At 37.5% G+C, this 27,491-nt stretch overlaps 1 protein-coding gene across 3 annotated transcripts in view; it reads left to right on the top strand.

The window, feature by feature from the left end:
• The window catches only part of UGGT2 (UDP-glucose glycoprotein glucosyltransferase 2), a 190,104-nt gene that overhangs the window by 34,311 nt on the left and 128,302 nt on the right, over positions 1–27,491 (top strand). For all 3 annotated transcript variants that reach the window (XM_042929338.1, XM_042929327.1, XM_042929345.1), the window contains exons 5-10: positions 380–554; positions 5,499–5,595; positions 12,726–12,798; positions 15,104–15,204; positions 20,989–21,088; positions 23,317–23,377. In XM_042929338.1, the coding sequence (XP_042785272.1) occupies positions 380–554; positions 5,499–5,595; positions 12,726–12,798; positions 15,104–15,204; positions 20,989–21,088; positions 23,317–23,377 (607 nt within the window). The remainder of the gene's footprint in view (positions 1–379; positions 555–5,498; positions 5,596–12,725; positions 12,799–15,103; positions 15,205–20,988; positions 21,089–23,316; positions 23,378–27,491) is intronic.

The following is a 27,491-nucleotide window of genomic DNA, read 5'->3' as shown; positions in this document are numbered from 1 at the left end:
TATTCTTTTTCAGTTATTGACATATATCCATAAAATTCTGCAGCATGTTTATATTGTATTCTGTCTTATGTGTGTATTGTTTTGTGTATGAGTAAAGTTATTTTGCAGGTATATTTTGTTTACATTTTTTAATTCTCCCATAGTAGTTACTATGTTAACTGTGGTAAATGAAAATTTACCACAGGAAGTTTAAACTCTTTTTGGTGATACACACACACACACACACATACACACACACACACACATATACATACACACACGAAATGTGTGTATATTTTATCTGTAAGTTGTTTGATAAGCAGAAATTACAAAAGGTCATGATGTATTTCCCATATGTTCTTTGACTTTTTTAAAAGTTTGTGTTTTGTTTTCATTTTAGGCCCAGACCTTATCTATTTAAAGGAGATCATAAATTTCCTACAAACAAAGAGAACTTACCAGTGATTATACTCTATGCTGAAATGGGTACCAGAGCATTTGGTAAATTTCACCCAGTATTGTCTGAAAAAGCAAAAAATGGGGAAATCCTATATGTTCTTCGACATTATATTCAGGTACAGTTTTATCCGAGATTATTTTGGCTATAAAAAAACCTGTTTAATAATTTCCTTACCAGATTTTACATGATTTCTTCCTGAACGGTTAAAGATTTTAAAAAAATGTTTTAAATTATTTATTTTGAAAGAGAGAGCTCATGAGAGCAGGGAAGGGACAGAGAAGAGAGAGAATCCCAAGCAGGCTCCTCTCTGTCAGTGCAGTCCCAATGTGGGCCTTGAACTCCTGAACAATGAGATAATGACCTGAGCCAAAACTCAGAGTCTGATGCTTAACCAACTGAGCCACCCTGGCACCCCTAAAGATTTAAAAAAATTAATACAACTATCAAATGTGAATTTTAGTGGAAAAATATATTGGGATTCTGTATCCTTTTCTGGAATTATCATGTTGATATTTCTTTTCAGATTCCTTCTTAAATCTGAAACAGATTTAAAGCTTGGATAAAAACCAAAACCATAATGCATATAATATTTGCTAAGATTCATAGTTATTTTTAATGAAAATATTACTTCGAGAAAATCTAATTGATAATACTGATTATATATATCATATGAACCCTGATACAGAAATGCTCTTTTTTTTTTTTAATTTTTTTATTGTAACGTTTATTTATTTTTGAGACCGAGAGAGACAGAGCATGAACGGGGGAGGGGCAGAGAGAGAGGGAGACACAGAATCGGAAGCAGGCTCCAGGCTCTGAGCCATCAGCCCAGAGCCCGACGCAGGGCTCGAACTCACAGACTGTGAGATCGTGACCTGAGCCGAAGTCGGACGCTTAACCAACTGAGCCACCCAGGCGCCCCCAGAAATGCTCTTAACTATGTCTTTGGACAGGTGACTATTTCTTTGTTCAAGTTTCTGGTCAAATGTGTTCCCACCTTTTCAACTTCTCATTGCTCTCACACTTTTATCACATTATTGTGGTCTAATGACTTTGTCGCACTCACTGCTATATCTCAAGTTTTCTTTTATACCTCTGCACTATCCATCCCCTCCACCCCACACAATCAAACTCACACATATTTACTAGAATATAATGACCATTAGAAGGACTTTTCTTATTTTACTGCTATATGCCCAACACGGAAAGAGTGTTTTATATTGAAATATATAATTACTTGCATAATAATGTATAAAATAATAAAAGCATTGCAGATATACTTGTTAATTGCCTATCCATATTCTTCACCTATTTTTATCTTAGATTCTTTGGGTTTTTCTTTTTCTCATATACAGATTTTAACAAATATATTCTGAATACTAATCTTCCATAGCTTGCAAACATCTTCTAGTATATTTCTAGTATTAAAAAAAAATACGACATCTTTGGTTCAGCACAAGTATAGAGATTTTTTTTTTTTTTTTAAATTTTTTTTTCAACGTTTTTTATTTTATTTTTGGGACAGAGAGAGACAGAGCATGAACGGGGGAGGGGCAGAGAGAGAGGGAGACACAGAATCGGAAACAGGCTCCAGGCTCCGAGCCATCAGCCCAGAGCCTGACGCGGGGCTCGAACTCACGGACCGCGAGATCGTGACCTGGCTGAAGTCGGACGCTTAACAAGTATAGAGATTTAATCAGACTTATCCACCTTTTCTTTAATGGTTTCCTTTGCGGTGTCATAAGGGCATTCTCCTATATTTTCTTGTGACAAAATGCCATCCTTTATGTTTTGGTCTTTAATCCCTCTGGAATGTATTTGAATATGCTGTAAGGTAGAGATAGAATTCTAGTTTTTCCATATAGAAGAGTATTGGCTCCCACATGATTTATTGAACAGTTAAGTCTTTATTCTAAGCCATCACATACCAAGTTTTCTTACAGGCATGTATGTTTTTAGACTCTGCTCCAGTAATATATATGTCTATTCTACACAAATATAACATTTTAATTGCAGCAGCTTTAAAATCTAAAGCAGTCTTGAGAAAGAAGAACAAAGCTAGAGGCACCATATGTCCTGATTTCAAACTATATTACAAAGCTGTAGTATTAAAACAGTGTGGTATTGGAATAAGAATGCATGGACCAGTGTAATAGAATAGAGAACCAAGAAATAAACCCATACGTGTATAGTCAACTAATATTCAGCAGGGGATCCAAGCCTACTCAGTTAGACGATGCTGGAAAAACTAGATAACCACATGCAAATGAATGGAACTGGCCCCCTATCTTATAACACTCAAAAAAAATTAACTTGAAATGGATTTAAAATTTAAACGTAAAATGTGAAAGCATGAGGGTGCCACAGTGGCTCAGACGGTTAACATCTGACTCTTGATTTCAGCTCAGATCATGATCTCATAGTTCATGGGTTTGAGCCCTGCCTTAGCCTCCTCCACGTTGACAGCACAGAGCCTTGGGATTCTCCCTCTCTCTCTTCCCCTCCCCTGCTCGCTTTCTCTCTCAAAATAAAAATAAACTTAAAAAAAAAAATGAAACTGTAAAAGTCCTAGAAGAAAACCTAAGAAAAAAGCGCCTTGACGGTGGTCTTGGCAGTGATTTTTTTGGATTTGACATCAAAAGCAAAGGCAACAAAAGTAAAAATAAAGAACAACAAAATTAAAAAGAAAAGAAAAAATGAAGTGGGACTACATCAAACTAAACTAAGCCTCTGCATGGCAAAGGAAACCATTAACAAAACCAAAGGCAATGGCTGGAATGGGAGAAAATATTTATAAATCATTTATGTAAGGAGGGGTTAATATCCAAAATATATAAGGAACTCCTACAACTCAGTATCAAAAGAACAATCTGATTAAAAATTGGGCAAAGGACCTGAATAGGTATTTTTTCAAAGGAGACCTACAGATGGCCACATGTACATGAAAAGGTCTCAAAAAGACAAGTGTGAGAGGATATGGAGAAAAGGGAGCCCTTTTGCACTGTTGATGGGAGTGTAAATTAGTGCAGCCACTATGGAAAACAGCTTGGAGTTCCTCAAAAAGTTTTAAGAAGAACGACCATGTGGTCTAGCATTTCTGCTTCTGGGTGAACATTCAAAGGAAAGAAAGCACTAACTTGAGAAGATCTCTGTGCTCTCGTGTTCACGGCAGCATTACCTACCATAACTGAGACGAGGGAACAGCCGAAGGGCTAGATGGGTCATGGGCATTGAGGAAGGCACTTTTAGGGATGAGCACTGGGTGTGATACATAAGAGATGAGTCACTGGGTTCTACCTCTAAAGCCAAGACCATGCTCTATGTTAACTTGAATTAAAAAAAAAATGTCCCCCACGTGACTAATGTACACTATAGGGAGGTACGCTCATCTACTGAGAATCAGTGTCCCGAATTATTTTTTGGAGAATGCAGCTATTAAATATACTATGAAATCATACCAGCCAACTATCTGGGCACTTTGTAGAATCAAATTACGGCTTTCTTTTTAACGAATGACCTATTGTACATTCAAAATAGTTATGTTTTAAATCTAGTCAATGTAATTCTAATAAAATGAACTTATTTATGCTGCTTTTGAAACAGATGCCTTTTTATGGGGAGAGAAGAAATAGAAAGATGAAGAAAGATTCTTCTCACCAATTGATTTAGTCTGTGAGCATTTTTGGTTTGCAAACCCAAACTTACTAAACTACCATTCAAATTTTATATTAATACATTTTCAAATGGAGACAGTAAATATGAATTTAATAAACATTTATCTTTGTTCCCAAGGAGCTAATAATATTTTGGAATTGATAATGGAAATTGGTTACATGAAATTGCATTTCTTTTATGAACTATAACAAAATATATGGACTTGGAGCTTCAATTTGCTTCTCTACCAGCTGATTGCCTTTTTAGTGGATAGTCAGAATGCATTTTTAAATTGTGCTGTATGAAATTGAAAACTCTTTAAAATATTTTTAACTTTTTCAGATGACCATAATTAGAAGCAATTCAGTTTTCTCATGCTATCTTTCATTGTAGCACATGCCTGAGAAATTAGCAAGTTACATTGTCATTGTGTGCAGCAGTGTTAAATACTTGTCTGCATATCTGAAACTAATTCTTCTATCTTCTTATTTGAAAAGATGTGGTGACTTCTCTTCCTTGGTGGGGTAGTCTCTACAAGTATATTTTGTATGTGCCCGTTACTTCAGACCGCTCCATTTGAAGCGATTGTTGCCCCTCATTGAAGAACAGATACTCATTTGTGGCATTGGGTATTTTAATCATTTAAAAACATGAAGAAAATGTAATCAAGTTGTTCAAGACACTGCATTTTCTTGTGTGTCTTTTGCCTCTACTCTTCAGTATTTGCTCTTGGCACCACTCTGGTTGTCCTACAGCTAGACAACGAGCAAGCAAACAGCATTTGCTGGTTTAGGAAATCTTGTGGCGTTCACCAAAAGGAGTACAGTTTTATTGAAACTTGATTGTATTGGAGCCTCTGTTAATTAACTCTTGGAAGAAATGGGGAAGTTACCACAAACAGAAAAAGATCAGATTTTTTTTTTTTTCTTGTAAAGAGTAATTAAAACATTTGGGATGCCTGGGTGGCGTCAGTTAAGTGTCTGACTCCTGATCTTGGCTCGGGGGATGATTTCACGGTTCATGATTTTGAGCCCACATTGGGCTCTGTGCTGATGGCACAGAGCTTGCTTGGGATTCTGTCTCTCCTCCTCTCTGCCCCTCCCTTACTTGTGTGCGCATGCTCTCTCTCTCCCTCTCTCTCTCTCAAAATAAATAAACTTTAAAAAAATTAAAACATTAGAGTCATTGTGAAGTTTTTAGAAAGTAAAGAAGTGGTAATCAACCAAATTCTGGGTCCTTGATAAACTATCTAGAGAGAGTATAAATATCCCCCAAATAATAATTCAGTGATTTAAAAAGTCAATATTAATAATTTACTCTAATGTCCTAATAAACATATTGAATTTAAAAGAAGATGTTTGAATCAATATTTTCTCTTTTTAAAAAAATAAATGTGTTTGAACAGAAACCAGTCTCAAAGAAAATGTACTTATCTGGCTACGGTGTGGAGCTAGCAATTAAGAGTACAGAATACAAAGCTTTGGATGATACTCAAGTTAAAAGTAAGTTTACTCTCTCTACTTGAATAGAATAAAAACTTGGAGGCTTACAAACTTTGTTCTTTTAAAAATGTAATGACTATAGTCTTATGTATGATAATTTGAGGGGAGTTTGGGGCAGTACACCTGTCAAACGGTAATGCAGGTGTCCTAAGGTGAGCTCAGGGAGGACAAGACCTCCCGTGGAGCAGAAGGGCAAAAGCTCGCTTGATCTTGATTTTCAGTACCAATACAAACCGTGAAAGTGGGGCCTCACGATCCTTCTGATCTTTTGGGTTAGACATGTTCTCCTTAGTTTAGAGTTTAATTTAATTTTATTTTATTATTTGAATTTTTAAAATTTTTTAAAATTTACATCCAAATTAGTTAGCATATAGTGAAACAATGATTTCAGAAGTAGATTCCTTAGCGCCCCTTACCCATTTAGCCCAGCCCCCCTCCCACAACCCCTCCAGTAACCCTCAGTTCTCCATATTTATGAATCTCTTCTGTTTTGTCCCCCTCCCTGTTTTTATATTATTTTTGCTTCCCTTCCTTTATGTTCATCTGTTTTGTCTCTAAAGTCCTCATATGAGTGAAGTCATATCATTTGTGTCTTTCTCTGACTAATTTCACTTAGCATAATACCCTCCAGTTCCATCCACGGAGTTGCAAATGGCAGGATTTCATTCTTTTTGATTGCCGAGTAATACTCCATTGTGAGTGTGTGTGTGTGTGTGTGTGTGTGTGTGTGTGTGTGTGTGTATGTATACACACCACATCTTCTTTATCCATTCATCCATCGATGGACATCTGGGCTCTTTCCATACTTTAGCTATTGTTGATAGTGCTGCTATAAACGTGGGGGTGCATGTGTCCCTTCAAAACAGCACACCTGTATCCCGTGGAGAAATGCCTAGTAGTGTAATTGCTGGTCATAGGGTAGTTCTATTTTTAGTTTTTTGAGGAACCTCCATACTGTTTTCCAGAGTGACTGCACCAGCTTGCATTCCCACCAACAATGCAAGAGATCCTCTTTCTCCACATCCTCGCCAACATCTGTTGTTGCCTGAGTTGTTAATGTTAGCCATTCTGACAGGTATGAGGTGGTATCTCAGTGTGGTTTTGATTTGTATTTCCCTGATGATGAGTGATGTTGAGCATTTTTTCATGTGTCATTGGCCATCTGCATGTCTTCTTTGGAGAAGTGTCTATTCATGTCTTTTGCCCATTTCTTCACTGGATTATTTGTTTTATGGGTGTTGAGTTTGGTAAGTTCTTTATAGGTTTTGGATACTAACCCTTTATCTGATATGTCATTTGCAGATATCTTCTCCCATTCTGTCGGTTGCCTTTTAGTTTTTCTGATTGTTTCCTTCACCGTGCAGAAGCTTTTTATTTTGATGAGGTCCCAGTAGTTCATTTTTGCTTTTGTTTCCTTTGCCTCTGGAGATCTGTTGAGTAAGAAGTTGCTGCAGCCAAGGTCAAAGAGGTTTTTGCCTGTTTTCTTCTCAAGGATTTTGGTGGCATCCTGTTTTACATTGAGGTCTTTCATCCATTTTGAGTTTATTTTTGTGTATGGTGTAAGAAAGTGGTCCAGTTTCATTCTTCTGCATGTCTCTGTCCAGTTTTCCCAGCACCACTTGCTGAAGAGACTGTCTTTATTCCATTGGATATTCTTTCCTGCTTTGTGAAAGATTAGTTGGCCATACATTTGTAGGTCCATTTCTGGGTTCTCTATTCTGTTCCATTGATCTGAGTGTCTGTTCTTGTGCCAGTACCATACTGTCTTGGTAATTACAGCTTTGTAGTATAGCTTGAAGTCTGGGATTGTGATGCCTCCTGCTTTGGTTTTCTTTTTCAATATCACTTTGGCTATTCGGGGTCTTTTCTGGTTCCATACAGATTTTAGGATTATTTGTTCTAGCTCTGTGAAGAATGCTGGTGTTACTTGGATAGGGATTGCACTGAATAATGAGATTGCTTTGGGTAGTATCAACATTTTAACGATATTCTTCCTATCCAGGAGCATGGAATCTTTTTCCATTTTTTTTGTGTCTTCTTTCATAAGCTTTCTATAGTTTTCAGTGTATAGATTTTTCACCTGTTTGGTTAGATTTATTCCTAGGTATTTTATGGTTTTTTGTGCAACTGTAAATGGGATCGATTCCTTGATTTCTCTTTCTGTCGCTTCATTGTTGGTGTAGAGGAATACAACTGATTTCTGTGCATTGATTTTCTATCCTGCAACTTTGCTGAATTCATGAATCAATTCTAGCAGCTTTTTGTGGAATCTTTTGGGTTTTCCATATAGAGTATCATGTCATCTGTGAAGAGTGAAAGTTTGACCTCCTCCTGGCTGACTTGGATGCCTTTTATTTCTTTGTGTTGTCTGATTGCAGAGGCTAAGACTTCCAATACTATGTTGAATAATCGTGACGAGAGTCGGCATCCCTGTCTTGCTCCTGTCCTTAGGGGAAAAGCTCTGTTTTTCCCCCATTGAGAATGATATTAGCATTGGCTCATTCATATATGGCTTTTATGATCTCGAAGTATGCTCTTTCTATCCCTACTTTCTTGAGGGTTTTTATCAAGAAAGGATGCTGTATTTTGTCAAATGCTTTCTCTGCACCTATTGAGAGGATCGTATGGTTCTTGTCCTTTCTTTTATTGATGTGATGAATCGCATTAGTTGTTTTGCGGATATTGAACCAGCCCTGCATCCCAGGTATAAATCCCGCTTGGTTGTGGTGAATAATTTTTTTAATGTATTGTTGGATCCGGTTGGCTAATATCTTGTTGAGGATTTTTGCATCCATGTTCATCAGGGAAATTGGTCCATAGTTCTCCTTTTTTAGTGGGGTCTTTGTCTTGTTTTGGAATCAAGGTAACCCTGGCTTCATAGAAGAGTTTGGAAGTTTTCCTTCCATTTCTATTTTTTGGAACAGCTTCAAGAGAATAGGTGTTAACTCTTCCTTAAATGTTTGATAGAATTCCCTTGGAAAGCCATCTGGCCCTGGACTCTTGTTTTTTGGGAGATTTTTGATTACTAATTCGATTTCTTTACTGGTGATGGGTCTGTTCAAATTTTCTATTTCTTCCTGTTTGTTTTGGTAGTTTATATGTTTCTAGGAATTGGTACATTTCTTCAAGATTGCCCATTTTACTGGCATATAATTGCTTATAATATTCTTATTATTTTTATTTCTGCTGTGTTGGTTGTAATCTCTCCTTTTTCATTCTTGAGTTTATTTATTTCGGGCTTTCCATTTTTCTTTTTTATCAGACTGGCTAGTGATTTATTAATTTTGTTAATTCTTTTAAAGAACCAGCTTCTGGTTTCATTGATCTATTCTACTGGGGTTTTTTGTTTGTTTCCTTTTTGTTGTTTTGTTTCGATAGCATTGGTTTCTGCTCTACTGTTTATTATTTCCTGTCTTCTGTTGGTTTGGGGTTTTATTTGCTGTTCTTTTCCTAGCTCCTTAAGGCGTAAGGTTAGGTTGTGTATCTGAGATCTTTCTTCCTTCTTTAGGAAGTCCTGGATTGCTATATACTTCCCTTTTATGACTGCCTTTGCTGCATCCCAGAGGTTTGGGGCTGTGGTTTTATCATTTTCATTGACTTCCATATACTTTTTAATTTCCTCTTTAACTGCTTGGTTGGCCCATTCATTCTTTAGTAGAATGTTCTTCAATCTCCAAGTATGTGTTACCTTTCCCAGTTTTTTCTTGTGGTTGATTTTGAGTTTCATAGCATTGTGGTCTGAAAATATGCATGGTATGATCTCAGTGTTTTTGTACTTACTTAGGGCTGATTTGTGTCCCAGTATATGGTCTGTTCTGGAGAACATTCCATGTGCACTGGAGAAGAATGTATATTCTGCTGCTTTAGGATGAAATGTTCTGAATATATCTGTTAAGTCCATCTGGTCCAGTATGTCATTCAAAGCCATTGTTTCCTTGTTGAATTTTTGATTAGATGATCTGTCCATTGTTGTGAGTGGGGTGTTGAAGTCTCCTACTATTACGGTATTACTATCGATGAGTTTCTTTATGTTTGTGATTAATTAACATATATTTGGGTGCTTCCACATTTGGCACATAAATGTTTACAGTTGTTAGGTCTTCTGGGTGGACAGACCCCTTGATTATGATATAATGCCCTTCTGCATCTCTTGCTACAGTCTTTATTTTAAAGTCTAGATTGTCTGATGTAAGTATGGCTACTCCAGCTTTCTTTTGTTGACCATTAGCATGATAGGTGGTTCTCCATCCCCTTATTTTCAATATGAAGGTGTCTTTAGGTCTAAAGTGGGTCTCTTGTAAATAGCATATGGATGGGTCTTGTTTTCTGATCCATTCTGTTACCCTTTGTCTTTTGATTGAAGCATTGAGTCCATTGACGTTTAGAGTGAGTACTAGATAGTTTAGAGTGAGATAAGAATTTATTGCCATTATGATGCTTGTAGAGTTGGAGTTTCTGGTGGTGTTCTCTGGTCCTTTCTAATCTTTGTTGCTTTTGAGATATATATACATATATATATATATATATATATATGTATATATATATATGTATATATATATATGTATATATATTTATTTTTTCATCTTTTCTCCCCTCAGAGAGTTCCCCTTAAAATTTCTTATTTCTTGCAGGGCTGGTTTAGTGGTCACAAACTCCTTTAATTTTTGTTTGTCTGGGAAACTTTTTATCTCTCCTTCTATTTTGTAGAATTTAATTTTAAACTGAAAGAAATATGTTTAATATTGTGCTCCCAAAAACTTTTTTAGAAATTTGAAATAGTATATTATTTTCCTTTATCCAGTGGCTTCCCAACCATTTTCAGCAACATATAAAAAATGGTAACATGTGCGAGGCACACTGAGGTAACGAGGCTGGTTATGACTGGAGGTGACTGGCTCATGATGTGCCCAGCCACCTCCAGGGTGGGGACCAGGTGTCTCAGGGGATCAGTATCTCAGTAAATCTGAAAGTCATTGGCAACACATGGTCTTAGGGAGCTTTGTCTCAAGTAATCATAATAAAGTTAGGATGATGATGCTGTTCTTGAAGTAAGACAGGAGAGGCCTGTGAATTGCTACATTGGATGAAGTAGATTGATTAGATTTGTGTCTACAAACTGATATCTGTCCATGGTTGTGCCTTCTAACTGCAGGCCCCAGATGAAGGACTCTGGAGACCTGAAAAAGATGAATAAGTTTTCAGATTCTTAGGAAAATCTTTTCTTCTCTGGTTCATCTGAAATTTATTTATATCTGATTCTTGGTTAAGAGTTTTTAATTCATTTTTTTATAGGCTCTCAGATGTGGCTTCTGCTTCAACTTTATTTTTCTATCCGGGATCTGGTCCTGGAGGCCCTGCCCTGATCACAGACTTTGCTCTGGCCATTCCTCCTGAATGTGCTTCAGATAAAGATCTGTATTACTGTTAAGTCCTACCGGTTAAAGAGTTACTGGAAAAGTAATAGTCAGATTTTATGTATTTCTATATTGCTTATATATAGCCTTATAATGCTTTATAATTTAGTATCTTAGTTTACAGTTATATAGTTTACAGGCATTTTCTAGCTATCCTTGGGCTTGTGGAATTTTCTTTAAAATGTCAGGTGAAAAAAAGAAATTGAAAAAAAATAAAAAATAATTTAAAAAATGTTAGGTGAAAAAAATTTAAAACTCCGGTGACCACATGAATGATCTATATTACATATTTAACTCAGTTCATTTTTTTTCCCTTTGCATACATGTGTCAGACTTCTAACTGGCCTTCTCTCTGATCTTTGGCCTTCTGTACCTTGACCCTCCCTCCTCCCCCATATAAATTAATGGATATTCCCGACAGTGCTTTCAGATTGAATGCCTTATGCTGAAAATCTGACTTCGTGATACTACTGGTTAAAATCCCTTAGTGGTTCCCCATAACCTCCCTCATAAATTACAATACCATGGCGTTGCAAAGAAAGCTTTCATACTCCAGCCTCTTTCTGCCTTGTCACTCTCCCATAGCCTCTCATTTGTACCCTCTGGTTCTGCAACACTAAACTACTATACAGAATAATTTTCTGTTCCCTGGATGCCTCCATGTTTGGCTCCATGCGAAGCCTTTATGACCTCTATAGAGTACTTTTATCCCTTAGCATATGCTGTTCCCTCTTCCTGAAACCTTCCATCTTCTCCCACTTGCCTTTCATCAAAGCCTACGCATCTTTTAAAACTCCTATCCATTAGTACCTGTGAGATGGCTGCCTACCGTTGTCTCTGTCGAGGGTGGTTTTCTCCTTTCTACATCCCATGTGTTGTGTGCTGCTTTCATGAAAACTTTACACAGTGCCTTAAAATTGTCTATTTGTCTCTCTCCTTTCCCCCAACTGGAGTTTCTTTCTTTTGTGTCTCTCTTCCTGGTGTGTATGTGGCAGGAGTCTTAGCAAACAGCCAGCAAATGTTTGTGTAATGAAGGACTAAAAGGGAGGAGAAGGAGGACTAGATCTGAACACCCAGGGCTTTTAGCTGTAGCCCTGAGGTGCGGGCCTTCAGAAGAGAGAGAGGGGAGGAGTGTACTTGAGGGGCACTGGTGCACCCCGAAAGCAGCCCCATGCTGTAGGAGGTCACGAGTTCTTGTGACCCCAGGTACCCTTTACATGTACCATTTACTGCCCTGTATGTTGTATTATTTGGTGAGTAATGGAGAAGGAAAGGGAGAGATGACTGTAAAATGTTATATCCTTACTTTTTGAGGCCATGAGTTTGGGGTCTTCCTAAAGATTTCTTGATTATCTTTAAAAGCATTGGAAATATGCATGCATGCTTATATTTGTTAGGGTTTGGCGCTCCTGCCTGGCTTAAGAGCTAAGCCCAGGATTTGTTGCAGCCACTTTGGCTTATCATTCTGGTTATAAAATAGAACTTGACTGTGAAATAATCTGTAAAGCATTTGTTAAATATTTAACGATCCAAGCCTGTTTAAAAAGAGCACAGTCAGAAATAAAAGCATGTGCACATGCGTGTATCAGTGAGCTGATGCGCGAAAGAAGAACAAGGTAAAACAAAAGGAATCTAATCTCGCGTTCTTCTAATTTTTTATTACATCTCCCTTTTCCAGTCTGAAAATGTTTTTGTATTGTTTCGTTTCCAAAATAGCAGTGACTAATGCTACCGTAGAGGATGGGATTGAAACAAATGAAGTTCAAGGATTTCTCTTCGGGAAACTAAAGTAAGTCTGAATGGAAATGAAGTTCTATTACTGTACCTTAAGTTTGTTCTTAAAGGAATTCAGTGTGCTGTGTTGGCACATGTTTCAGTTCTTAAAATATACATGTAATTGGTTTTATTTATTACAAAAGTAATACATGGCTAATGCAAAACACAAAATTGAAAAATAATCACTAATTTCACATATGAGTATGATTAGAAAAATAGGAATTAGAAATGATCAAACTTATCTTTGTCAAAAAAACCAAAACATTAGAGCATCTTTTACAGATCTACTGGGTTAGAAAAATCATGGTTAGTATTGGGTTGTTTGTGAAGTAATCAAAATTTTTATACATCAAAAGAAAAGATGTATTTTTCTTAAATTTCTATGTGCAGATTGCCATATCGAAAACCTTTTAATATCTCGTCTTAATCTCATATACACCTATAAGTAACTGTTCAGATATTAAAGTTGTCCCCCCCCCTTTTTCTGTCTTGCATCACTGATTGGAGACCAAGAATGGGATGGTGAGTGCTCTCTGAATGCTCATGAATGGGGATTGTTGTCGTTTTATATGTGCTTTCCCTTAGTTACAAGAAGGGAAAGTTTGTGGCTTCATTACAAAGGCAAAATTAATTACAGGTAAAGGACAGTTTTTATTAATAGCTTTAAGTTTTACTTAATGTTGCAAGTATTTATAAAGGACACTAAGGTCAGTTCTCCTGGCGAGTAGGTACTCTACAGAGCAGGGGAACATTTGTGGAGACTGTGCTAATTTATATAGATGACGGAGTTATATTTTAAAGTATTGGCACAGTGGTGTGCTAATTGGCCTTGAAAAGTTCGCGCATCTTGCAAAATGGATTTATTCTAAGTAAGGTATTTAGTAGATAATAATACACTTTGATTCCATTGTCAGCTGTATCTCAGCCTCGTGGAATCCACAGTTCTATTCTTTTTTAAACATAAAACTTTTTATGGGAATAAATTGCACATTCTACAAAAAGCCTTGGGAGCCATTTTTAAAAGAGGAGGTACTCAAAATTAGTTCTTACACAGCTATTCAGTTGATTTAAGCAAAACCCTTTGCTTTGAGGTATTATATGAATAATGTATTTTTGTCTGATTTACATAAATTTAGCAGTGAAATTTAAGATTATTATTAAATATGAAAACCAGTAATATAGCTCTTATAAACTTAATATTGCTCTGTAATTAAATTGATAAAGGAGGGGTTAATTTAGTTCATAGTGAACTGAACTTCCTTTTGGAAGAGGTTCTATTGCCCTTTCACTGTAACAGTTGTAGTCAGTCTTCATTCATTTTTAAAACGTGCCCCCGTGTTGTAATAAAATTGCATAAAATCAACACTGTGGTTTATTTTCTTAGTGTTAACTATATAATTAATGCATTTCTGTGTATGTGTTCTGTATATTTTTTCTCTTTTTAAAATCTTTTTGCTGTTGAAATATGTGTTTTGTGAGTTGTGTTGGTGGTAAGGTTTTTTAAAAAAAGAATTTAAATCTGAAATGGCATTGTGTCTTGATTTCATGAGTTAGAAAAAAGAAGTTATAGTTGTTTTTTTTTTTAATTTTTGAGAGAGAGCACGAGCAGAGGAAGAGGGACAAAGGGAGAGAGGGGGAGAGAGAGAAAGAGAGAGAGAGACTTATGCAGGCTCCACACTCAACATGGAGCCTGATGTGGGGCTCAATCCCACAACCCTGGGATCATGATCTGAGCCAAAAACAAGAGTCAGATGCTCAACCAAATGAGCCACCCATGTGCCCAGAAATTATAGTGTATATCATATGTATAGTAAAATGTCATTGCTACTACGTTATTATTTGGCATTCTAAAAAGATACCTAGATGTGTTTAACATCAGGCAAAATTGTCTTACTGAAGATTTTTATAAGTTTCAAAGATGGAACTCTAAGGTTGTATAGGAAGCATTAATGTTTTCCTTATAAAATAGTTTTGTTTTAAATTATAAAGGCAATACTTGTAATTTATAAAATGTTAAAAAGTATAGAATGTAAAAAGCTAATGCTTCTGCCCTCGTCCTTCAATCCCTTTTAGTTAATGTTAACATAGTAACAATTGAGAGTACATCCCTCCAGATTTTGGGTTGTTTTCTATATTTAAAAAAGTGGACATATATACCTCATTATTTTTAAGTTCTGTAGGTATAGCTGTATCATAATTTATTATCTGGATGGAACAGGTTTTTGTGTCTAGTTTGAAAAAGTTAATTTCAAAAATATACTGCTTGTATAATTTGTAGTAGGTGATGACAATTAACATGACTTAATATTCTAATGCAGAGAAAGATATTCAGATCTTAGAGATAATCTGACAGCATTCCAAAAATACCTGATTGAGAGTAGCAAAGAAATGATGCCTTTGAAAGTCTGGGAACTGCAAGGTACAGTACTTCCATAACACAGCATTTTGGTAACTGATCTCTGTTCAATAAGCTTTTATGTAATATGATATAAATTATTTCATAGGTAATAGTTAACTGATGTGAATTTTGTCGAAATTCATATTTAATTAAAAGGCTGTCAAGCAGATCATATGGTTATGTTTGTTAGAGTTAAAATTATGTGAAATATAGTTATTTGCTCTTATCATTTTTAAAGTATACACTGATTTATCTTAAAGGTTCATCTCCAGTAGTAAATCACATTTCAAGTTGTCTTTAACAGTGATTAAAAATCTTGACTAGTCGGTCCAGGAAATCATTAGTTTTCTTCTGTTTAAAATTTTGATCTTAATAGAACATTGCATATTTCACTGTAGCTTAGAACAGCCTCTGTGCTGACATCCTATAAGCACATATCTTATGACCAAAATTTAGTTTGAACTGTAACTGCTTTTCGGTTTATTTTCTTTATGACTTGTAATTTTTAGTCAGTCATGGGGGCATCATTTTTCTGTGTAATCTATAGTTTCTATCACTCAACTTTTTATGAACAGCTTATTGAGACAGCTGACATACTATACAATCCATCCCTTTAAAATGTACCATTTAACGGGTTTTAGTATATTTTGAGTTTTTTTTAACTGTTCCACAATTTTAGAGTATCTTCATCACCTCAGAAAGAAAGTCACGTGCCCATTAACAGTCACTCCCCATTTCTCCCCAGTTTCTCCAACTGTTGTAGGCAAGCACCATTCTACTTTCTTCTTCAAAATGTTCTCCAAGGATCCCCTAATTTATAAAATATAATTACAGGTGATAATTGTAGATGATGCTTTTGAAGGCCTATAAACAGAACGTGCGATCCGTTTTAATGGATCTGCCTGATGTCTGTGTCAGATGGATTTCAGTGGACTAGAAACAGGAGCTCGTGCTAAGACCTCTTTGAAATCATACAGTGAGAGATTGCACTGTGACTGTGGCAGAGGGCATCAGAAGGAAGGCTGGATTTAGCAAATGTTTAGGAGATGAAAGGAGTCAAAGATGGCTTAAGACATCCAGCTTTGAGCCTGAATAGAGAGAATGTAAAACATGTAAGTATGTTTTCGGGTTGAAGATCGAGTTCCAGAATAAAGAGACTGAAGTGAAATGGATTGCTTGCATTTGATGATGTCATTCAGATGACAGGGTCCAGTAGTGGGCTGAACAGGAAGTCCGTAGTTAAAAGGAGAGGAGTGGAAGAGCTGTGGGCGTCTCAGCATAAAGGTCTTCAAGAGGAGGGGGAACTGATAGTGCAGAGTGAGCAGCCAGTGCATGAGGGCGGGCGCTGTGGCGCTGGTCCAGGGATGCGAAGTAGAGCCCGTGAGGAGCACCTGATAGAAGCCAAACAGAGTAGGTTTCCAGGACACAGAGAGTGAGCAATACCTGCGTTCTTTCGTTTTATGATTTCTGGCTCAGAGGCAGAGGGTTTTATTTACATCTGGACCCGTACACGAGTATATAATGTAAGAATACACTGACAGGTTCAAACTTAAAAAAAAAAAAAAAAAAAAAAGCTCCCACATACACAACATGTATGTTTACTACATTTTATTCATTCTGGAAAATTGTCTTTTATTCTACCTTATATTGTTAGAAAAATAACTTCACATTACCTACTCAATCTGATGTCACTACTGACTAATGGGTTCGAACTGACATTTTGAAAAACACTAGATTCTGAAGATAAGATGAGCTAAAGTAGATGCTGCGTGTCTTCTAAGGATCTTAGGTAAACGTTAAAAAATTAGAAAACCAATGTAAAAATTATGATTGTAATTGCTTTAAAGCAAAGGTAGGTAGGATTAAGAAGGGTGTGTGCCAGGAAGACCTGATCTGGTGGGGGTGAGCGCTGGGGAGAGCGAGAGGCCTCCCCAGTGTCAGTAAGTGGCAGCTGATGTGAGATCTCAGGAAGGGTTGGGATAAATTTGGGGGTGGATTATTTAGAGAGAATACAGGGATCATTGGGAGAGGTTGGATAGGGATATGTGATGGAGAAAGATACTAAGAACTGTAAGATCATGGTTTGCCCAGCTGCATGGACAGTGTTTGCTGAGAAGAGGAGAGTAAAGAGGACCAGATTTGGGCAAAGATGGGGTAGGAATATTACAAACTTATGATTAAACATGTTGCTTTTGAAGTGTCCAAGTCGTAAAACAGTTAAATATGGGCATCTGGGTTTCCGAGGCTAAGCGTAGGACTTAAATAGCTATCGGTGAGTTAATAGGTATGGACAGTTTAGAACAAAGCAAAAAGTGTTAATAGAATCTGGTAATATATTCATTTGGTTGTTACTTATACTCTATCTGACTTCATAAGTGAATTTTCAGGGGCTTTCAAATAAGTTGTGCTCAGAAGATTGGTCATGTAAAGGAGAATTACGTTCGTGTTAATAAAAAGTTTTAAAAGACTAGTGCTGTCAAACCTGAGTAGAAGGTGGTAGAAGGATCATCACGACGGTGGATTGACGATGATAAAACTATTAGCCGACACTGTGTCTGGCAAAGTGTTAGGCTGTTTGTATACAGTATGATTAATTTTTTAAAAACTCATATGAGGTTAGATCTCTCACTTTTCAGATGAGGAAATCAGGAATGGACACATAAATTAGTCCAAGTTCACGAATATGATAAAGCACAGATCAAGGATATCTAAAATGAGCCTAAATTGTTTCTTCCACACCGCATTCTACTGTTTCTGAGTATGACATTGTACATCAGCCAAATACCATCAGGCAAGATCTTTGATCATCCATTTTCCTCTTTTATAAGTCATTAACCCATTCAGTCATGTGTCGTAGACTCTGGGTATAAAGTTCTCTCTTGTCTAGCAAGAGAGCAGGACGCAGGATGAAAAATGAGAGACGGCTTATGTCTGGGAAAAGGCAAGAGCCCAGAATAAGGGTCCTTGCCCAGTTTTATTAGGATCAGAAGGCTTACAAACATGGCGACGGACGTGCACAAAGAGACAATGAATCTGTGAACATTAACTTGTGGATGTGACGGAAAGGGGGTCTTTAAGATATTCGGGGTTAGGGGTTTGGGTTAATACAAAACAAAATCCAGGCACCAGGCAGTCAGGCTGAAGGTTGTTTATGGCACAGACGTGAGGCACCACCTCTGTTTATCTTAGCTAGCCTAGGGGATGAGACAGGTAGGACAAATAACCTCAGAGTTAACAAAGCACCTTTTCTTTTGTTAATCATCTCTGCTGTGGGCTGCTTCACCTGCAGCACAGCCATCTATATCCCAATTTACCTGTTTACCTAACTTGGTCCTTCTTTCCTGTGAAAGCAGCTTTCTGCTGTAGTACTAAATTGGGGTGGGGGGGGGTGCTTTCACCCTGATATATCTAATCTTGTTTATTTCATATACCTATGTATTGGGCACCTTTGCACCTCCCTATTCTCGGTTGTCTTCTCAGGTGTGAGCATCCTATGGCTTTGTACTTTTTTCCTTGTTAACCCATTGGTGTAAGCCCAGGGAATTTCTAAGCTTATTCTCCACAGTCATGTAAATAACAATTTTGTTTTCTTGCCTAAAAGTGCATATATTCCTAAATATATACCTATGAGTTAAAAATTGTGTTGCTTATAAATGCCTTTAATAGCAATAGAATAATAAGAAACAGAACATAAAGAATCTTACTTGTAATTTGACTATTCATTTATTCTTTCATCAGTATTTAGTGAGCACCTACTTGTGTATCAGGTCTTTTTCTTTTTTGGTGAGAACACTTAATTTCTACTCTTTGAGCAAATTTCAGTTATGTAATACAGTGATATCAACTCCAGTCACCATGGTATGCATTAGATCTTCAGACCCTCTTCATTTTATACCCTTTTACCAACCTCGCCTTTTTCCCTCTATCCAGCCCCCAGGCAACTATTCTAATTTGTTTGTATGAGTTTGACTTTTTTTTTTTAAACATGTACCTGATACTGTGCAATATTTATCTTTGTTTTCACTTAGCATAATGTCATCCAGGTTCATTGATGTTGTTACAAATGGCAGAATTTCCTCTCTTTATAATGCTGAATAATATTCCATTGTATATGTACACCACATTTTCTCATCCATCAATGGATAGTTAGATTATGTCCACCTTGGCTGTTGTGGATAATGCTGCAGTGAACATGGGAGTCCAGGTATCTCTTTGAGAGACTGATTTCATTTCCTTTGGATACATACCCAGAAGCTGGACCATATGGTGGTTCTAGTTTTAATTTTTGGAGGAATTGCCATGTTTTCCATAGTGGCTACACCAGTTTACATGAGTTTCTTCTGTATTTTGGTTATTGGTGCCTTATCAGATATATGATTTTCAGATGTTTTCTCCCATTCTGTAGCTTGCTTTTTCACTTTGTTGATGATTTCCTTGCTGTTGCAGAAGCTTTTGAGTAGGATATAGTCCCGCTTGTTTATTTTTGCTTTGCTGCCTTTGGTTTTGGTGTCATATCCAAAAAATCATCACTAAGACTGATGTCAGGGAGCTTACCCCTATATTTTCTTTCAGGATTTTATGGATTTAGGTCCTAAATTTAAGTCCTTAATCCATTTTGAGTTAATTTTTGTGTATTGTATAAGATAGGGGTCCATTTTCATTCTTTTGCACATGAATGTCTAGTTTTCCCAGCATCATTTACTGAATAGAAAGTCAGTACTTTTTCTTTGTAGGATGTAATCACCCTCTTGCAAAAGGATCTTCATAAGATAAGGACTGACAAATATCCATTGTGTTTGATGATTAGGAGATACTCATGAGTACTGATGGCTTTGCTGCAGTGCTGGGGCTGGAAACATGCTAAAGTAGGTTGAGGAAATGTGATTTAAAGTTACTCAGCTAGAAAGTGAATAGAGAGCTAGAATTTGAACCTTGGTTGTTAGGCTGTCTATCCCACAGTAAGCTGTGCTAAGAACACCTTTTCCTAAGCTTTGATTCCAGCTCTAGAGTCTAGTAAGACTCTAGTCTTACTATGTTAAGCTGGTTATTTTACTAGTGTATGGTAAACTAGGATTCTACCTGTGGCGAAATGTTAAAGAGAAAGAGTATGTTTCACTATTCAGTAACAAACAGAATTAAGCTTTAAAATCTTTTCTGATTCTTGAACAAAGGGACGAGATTAAGATGACTGCTTCTGACATATTGGAGACTGACTACGTAAGCCACACAGTTTTCTTTTCGTAGAACTTTCGTATCCGGTAAAATACTAAGTTTAGGATTTGATTTTTATTGTCATATAAGGGTAATACATTGAAAGAAAAAGTGAATTTTTGATATGTACTGAATTAATAAACACATCGGATCTTTCTTAAAGTTCTTTCCAGAATTAGTTCCCCAAAGCTCTTTTTTCCTTCCTCTTGTTATCCTTATCAAAGCTTTTTGTTGCATGTTTTGTTAAACCTTAAGTATAGAAAAAATAGCTTGGCATTAACGTTTCTTTTCATATATCTCTTTTTGAAGTTATACTGTAATTTGTGGAAAACAATAGGTATTACCCCTTCAAAATGTGTAAAGCTTACCTTATTTGGTAAATGATTAGCCCTTCAAAAATGTGTAAAGCTTACCTTATTTGGACATTGGTGATAGCCTGCTGTTTAAAACTTTTGAAAAATGCTAAATGTAAGTGTTAACATGTCTATATAATAAATATATGGCAAGAAATGTTGAGTAAATTATTTAAATTACCTGGAAATGTCTATGAAGGTCTGACATGATGCTAGATTTCTTTTTTTTTTTTTTTTCCAGATCTTAGTTTTCAGGCAGCTTCTCAAATAATGTCTACGCCAGTTTATGATGCCATAAAATTAATGAAAGACATTTCACAGAACTTCCCCGTAAAAGCCAGGTATGTTAAAGTTCATGGGTTTGATTACAGCCAGAACTCTTTCCCTTAAATAAACTTTATGAAAATAGCTGATTTCATTTAACATTGTGATATCAACTAATTCTAACAGATACAGTTTCAATGAAAATAGGGCATTTCTTTATTATGCATGTTGGGTTGTTTTTTGGTTTTTGTTTTTACCAGAGGAAAATACTGGCGTGTGCACACATGCGTACACATACTGAAAAATAGAACTCTTGAATTAGAGGCAAATGGAAAGGAAAAGTAATCTATTAAAGTTGTTTAAACAAAAATAGTGATACGGTAATCCAGGATAAAACTTATTCAAGCAATGAATAATGAGAGAATATTTTCCTCTTTTCTGGGTGGAGGGTGATGAAAAGTATTATTCTAAATAGATTTATGCCCAGAATATGGCCAGATCATGTTCTTGCCCTTTCAGATTCTAAACAAGTCTTCTTTATGGAATATTTTGTGCAATACATTTTGCCAGTAGGATACCTAAACGAACTGCTTCCAGAAATACTGATTTTACACTAAACACATGTTGCAGTTTAATAGATAATACATTTGCATGTCTAAAAGTAATCAGTACTTTCACAAAATAACAAAACACTTATTCATTTGTAGCCTGGTTAGGAATGACAGGATGTGAAATTATAAGCAACCAGTAAAACAGAAAATGTTAGCTTCTCTTGAAGACATGGAGTGTGTGGCTAGCATAGCAGCATTTTCCTGAGGGGAGGGGAGAGCACCCCTGCACGAGCAGCACCCTCTCTTAGCCTGTGGGTGATCACCAGACCTCTCTTTGCCTCATGCGTTATGCTGTACATTTATCCACAGTGCAAAGTATTGAATCTTAAATCTAGATATTCGTTCCTTTGTGGGTAAATAACTAGCACATAGTTGGCCAAAAGATAACCACCTTTCTAGGGGACCCTGAAAATAGAGAGATGCACCAACTCAGTTACAGATTAAGAATCAATATATTGATGACTCTTCTGTTAATTTTAAAGAGCCAAGAATTTGAGAAGTCAGTATTTGCATACTTAAAACTTGAAATGTGCATATGTGTATAAATGTTTAGTTACACTGCTGTTTTTGAAATTACTAGATCAAATACAAATAAAGTAAAATAACTTCAGTGTTAAGAAGATTATTCACTCTTTTGACTGTAAGTCAGTTGCAACTCAAGGTTGTGGGCTAAACTCTGCTCTTAATTTGTGGTTGATCATTTAAAAAGAATGCAAACTATGGTAACACTGCTGAATGGCTAACTTACAGGCTTGAGCATATCTGTAAAGCCACTTGATAAACCATTACTAAATGTTTGTTAAAATATCTGCTAAATGGATGAAAAACTTGTGATAACAAATTATACATTGTAATTCCTCTTAAATGCTGCCAAATTTTAGGAGATAATCTACACTTTTTGTGGGAGTTTTATTTTAAAGCAGAACTCTGCATTAACGGTCTTTTAATTTTTAAATTGTTTGCATAAAACTGACAAATATGTAATTTTCTTAGGAGTTATCAAGTCAAATAAATGTAGTTAATAAACTTGTTTAAAAAAATCTGTCTTTAAGTTATGAGGGAGTTCTAAGTTCTTCAAGAGTGGATATGGAGGAAGTCAGTATTGTTAGTCATTTAGAGCTTACATACTCTGGTAAAGATCCCAGGTTTACCAAAACTCTTTTTTATGTGCAAGTATTTTGAAATTTGCCTGCTTGCATTGACACATGTGTCATATTGGTCATTTTATACAAAGTTTCTCTGAATGGGCCAAACAGCACAAAATAGCATTTTCAGTCAAGTATATCTGAAAAGTATCTAGTAGTAAACAGGTTCCGACTGTACCTAATGCATACAGTTGTGCCCATGAACTCTTTTTTTTTTTTTTTTTTTTAATTATTTAATTCCAGTGTAGTTAACATACAGTGTCGTGTTAGTTTCAGGTGTACAATATAGTGACTCAGCAACTCGGTCTGTCACCCAGGTGTGCATGAGCTCCTGTCAGTCTTGAATCCACCTGAATCAGACACAGTCAGACACCCTTGTCAAAGGAGAGCCGTGGTGCCAGTTGTCCAATAGCTACATGGAAATGTGCACTTTTGGTCGTGAAGCATTCTGAGTTTTTAGGTTCTTATCCAGAGTATTATATTATACTGAATTATAGATTGTCCTAAACATTTAAGTAAAAATGAATTATATCAGTATTTTTTTTCCAGATCTCTGACCAGAATTGCTGTAAATCATCTTATGAGAGAGGAAATACAGGAAAACCAAAAGGTTTGTTTGAATTCTTTTTTTAAAAAAATTGACTACACTAATATCAACGATTTTAGACTTTGGATCTTCAGTTTCCATACAGAAAAGAAAATGTTAATTTGTGCTTTGTGATTATTAAAACAGTTCAGATTTTCCACTTTTAGATTGTCTACTTTATATAGCTCACGGTCTGTGATAACAGCAAGTCTTCTCTGACATACATCTTACCTACTTCTTCATTCCCCCTGTATACTTCGGACCTTCTGCCCACGTAGTATGGTTGTCTTTACAGGACAAAGAATAAAGCTGTGAGTTAATTATTCTGTTTCTCATGATCAGTTTTTCTTTAAAAGCTTGTAAGGCCTGAGTCAGGTTTGGACTGCTGGAACATCATTAGAATCCTGTGGCATAAAGGGCACAATTGATCAGTAATTTGATAAGATTCTGCCAAGTGGTCTCTTAAATCACAGTAAGAACCCAAATGATCCTAGTTGTGTGCTATTTGTGAAGTGCTTCGAGCACCGCCTGGCTTCATTACATAGGACTGCCTTGGCTTAAAGAAATACAAGATGCACAGGGCGCTGAACAGTAGGAGTTTGTTTTTCTCACATAAAAGAAGTCTCAGAGTGAGCAGTTACAGACATGGTTTACTCCTTCTATGGCCACAGCTTTAGACTTCTTATTTGTATTTAAAGCAGAGAGAGGTGGGAAGATGGTATTAAATACCACATTAATCCTCCGTAACGCCTTCCTGGAATGCATCACCTGTCTGACTTCCAGCTCACTGGCCAGAATTTTGTCCTATGGCTGTCTCTAGCTGCAAGGGAGGCTAGAAAAGTAGTGTTCACTTTTCTAGTAATGGAGGTAGCAAAGTGGGTTAACTTAGCCAGGCAACAGTGCCTGTCACACAGAAGCAGAATGAACTCTCAGTAGGTACCAGCTCTTGTGATGGCGGCCAGCAACTACAGCAGTAATAATAAAGGGGTAGATGCATAGTTCACATTTGGAGCACGAGTGTTGGGAACCATCACACATCATCCCTATGTAGGATATCCTTTGCCTAGCTTACCACCTGAGAAATTATTGTTTATCCTCCCAAAATGGTTGTGGTATTACTCCTTTCTCCAATTTTCCTAATTGCTCTTACCATTCTTTAAACAGAGTGATTTTCTTATAAAAGCTCCTGTACTAATAGTGAGTTTTGTTTGAATAGTGCCACCTGCAGCAGGAAAAGAAGAGAGGGTGGAAAAGGGAGGAGAAATAAAGGATGTTGACATTTCAGTGGCTTCACCCAGTCCAGTATAGTTTTTTGCCCATTTAATAGTCCAGAGAGGGTGTTCAGGTCATCAGAACATCAAGTTGTGATTTGGGGTCCAAATGCTGGAGGACTTCATGAGGTTACAGAAGAAATACTGTGAGAATGAAAGAGAAGTAACTGGAACTGAAGACCCAAATTTTCTCAGGTAGACCCGTATGACCTCATGATCACAGGGTGACTGCTAAAGCTAGTTGCTGCAGCAGAGTGGAAGTGGAAGTTGATAGAAATGAGTAGATCAGGAAACTCTGAATCTAGAGGCTTGAATGAGTATGGTACCTGATACAGCCCATTCCCTCAGAAATACTGGTTGAATTGAAAACTGTTGAATGTTTAAATGTTATCTGTGATACATTGAATGTTTAGCATTAGGTAGTTTTTTTTAAGTGTTCTAGAGAGAGAGAGTATAGGAGTCATTAATATCCCAGTGTATAGAATGGGATCCAGTGATTTCTGTTGGGTCACAGAGTTGGTAAAAGAACCAGAATTTGTGCTCTGATAGACAGTTCATTTCAGATCAATTTCATAAGCACTTTGAATTTGTTCAGGTGCCAAATATCTTGCCAGGTGATTAGAAAACAAGGTATTTGAGGAGATTAAGAAATTTTGGTGTAGTTTCTTTTCTTCTAAAAATTCTTGAATGACTGCTATTTCCAGAAGAACATCATACAAAATTTAGAAAATTGCATTTAATAAAACCAGGTGAATATGAGGAGTCTAGTGTAAACTGTCATTCCTCTACAGAAATCAACAGGGAAACCTGTCGATCAAGCAAAGCTGAGTTTAATCAACTTACCGCAGTAAGGGGGAACAACATTTGGTAGAATCTTCTTAGTGTCTCAAAAGAAGGATATTATGGTAGATTACTTATGGGTTGTAGGGCTTCTGTTCAAGTGGTTTACCAGTAGTTGAGTATTGGTCAACACCATAGTGATGGTTTTGATGAGTGAACTGTTATAAGCAAGCTCTTTGCCCAGATGAGGTAACTGTTCAGATGGGCAAACCAGACCATTTTGTAGTTCTGTTCCAAGTTTGCCTGGAACTATTTGTTTGTAAGAATTTCCTGAAGCAAATGGTTATTTATTCATTTATAGCTTTATCTTCCTGGATAAGAATTTCCTGTAATAGTTCAGTAATGTCAGCTCAGGTGATCTCTGTTCTCAGTCCCAGTAGTTGAGCTGTAATACATAAGTGGTCCCTGCATTTCTCTCTGGGAGGGCAAGAGATGACTCCAGAAGTAGACAGTAGCTGGGTAGAAAAGTGGGGAGAGACCATGTTACTTTCACGATAGTACTTTATGCCCAAAGGTTTCATATTACTAGTAAATAGAAAGTCATAGGGAAGGACAATTTAAAAATTTAAGATCATTGGTTGGTATATTTGCAGAGGGAAAACATGAAGTATTGAGATGGATTATGTTATTATTCACAAATAGTCACTCTCTTCCCTCTGTCAGAGGAGTCTGCTCCTCTGCCCCTACGATGTTGACTGATGCCATGTCACTTGTGACTTGCTTTAACTAATATGAAATGAGCAAATACACATGTCATGTGCAAGCAGCAGCTTTGTGGTTTCGTTGCCTTTTGGCTTCTTCACGCTCCCTCTGTCTCCCTCTGTCTCCCTCTGTCTCCCTCTGTCTCCCTCTGTCTCCCTCTGTCTCCCTCTGTCTCCCTCTGTCTCCCTCTGTCTCCCTCTGTCTCCCTCTGTCTCCCTCTCTCCCTCCCTCTCTCTCTCTCTCCCCTCTCTCTCTCTCTCCCCCTCTCCCCCCCTTTCCCCCCCTCTCCCCCCCCTCTCCTCCCCCTCTCCTCCCCCTCTCCTCCCCCTCTCCCCCCCCTCCCCCCCTCTCCCCCTCTCTCCCCCTCTCTCCCCCTCTCTCCCCCTCTCTCCCCCTCTCTCCCCCTCTCTCCCCCTCTCTCCCCCCCTTTCCCCCCTTTCCCCCCCTCCCCCCCTCTCCCCCCTCTCCCCCCTTTCCCCCCTTCCCCCCCTCCCCCCTCTCCCCACTCTTCCCCCCTCTCCTCCCTCTCCCTCCCTCCCTCTCTCCCTCCCTCTCTCCCCCTCCCTCCCTCTCTCCCTCCCTCTCTCCCCCTCCCTCCCTCTCTCCCTCCCTCTCTCCCCCTCCCCCCCTCTCTCTCTCTCTCCCCCTCCCTCTCTCTCTCCCCTCCCCCTCCCTCTCTCTCTCTCCCTCCCTCTCTCTCTCTCTCTCTCTCTCCCTCCCTCTCTCTCTCTCTCCCTCCCTCTCTCTCTCTCTCCCTCCCTCTCTCTCTCTCTCCCTCCCTCTCTCTCTCTCTCCCTCCCTCTCTCTCTCTCCCTCCCTCCCTCCCTCTCTCTCTCTCTCTCCCTCCCTCTCTCTGTCTCTCTCTCTCTGTCTCTCTCTCTTTGTCTCTCTCTCTCTCTGTCTCTCTCTCTCTGTCTCTCTCTCTCTGTCTCTCTCTCTCTGTCTCTCTCTCTCTGTCTCTCTCTCTCAGCCTCTCCCTCTCAGCCTCTCCCTCTCAGCCTCTCCCACATAGAGGCTGCTCTCCTGGTCTGGCACCTGAAATGAAAAAGGCCCTGGGGTGAGCCAAAGATAATTGAAGGTGTGAATATGTGATATGAACAAGAAATCAGTGTTTCCTCTGGGAAGCCACTGAGATTCGGGGATTCTTTATATTAAGAACTTGGATACTGTAATATCAAATATAATTAAGCTTTATACGTTACTTTTCCGTTTGCTAAATTGTATTTTATCTTATGCTCCTGAAACTATTAAACACTGTTTCTATGTTTCAAAGAAATGCAGAATAATGTCTGTTGCTCTATAAAAGGGTGATTTTAGGGCTATTG

The sequence above is a fragment of the Panthera leo genome, chromosome A1 (genome assembly GCF_018350215.1).
Source record: "Panthera leo isolate Ple1 chromosome A1, P.leo_Ple1_pat1.1, whole genome shotgun sequence".
Lineage (NCBI taxonomy): Eukaryota > Metazoa > Chordata > Mammalia > Carnivora > Felidae > Panthera > Panthera leo.
The sequence above is the reverse complement of the archived record's forward strand: the minus strand, read 5'-3'. Positions and strand labels throughout refer to the sequence as shown.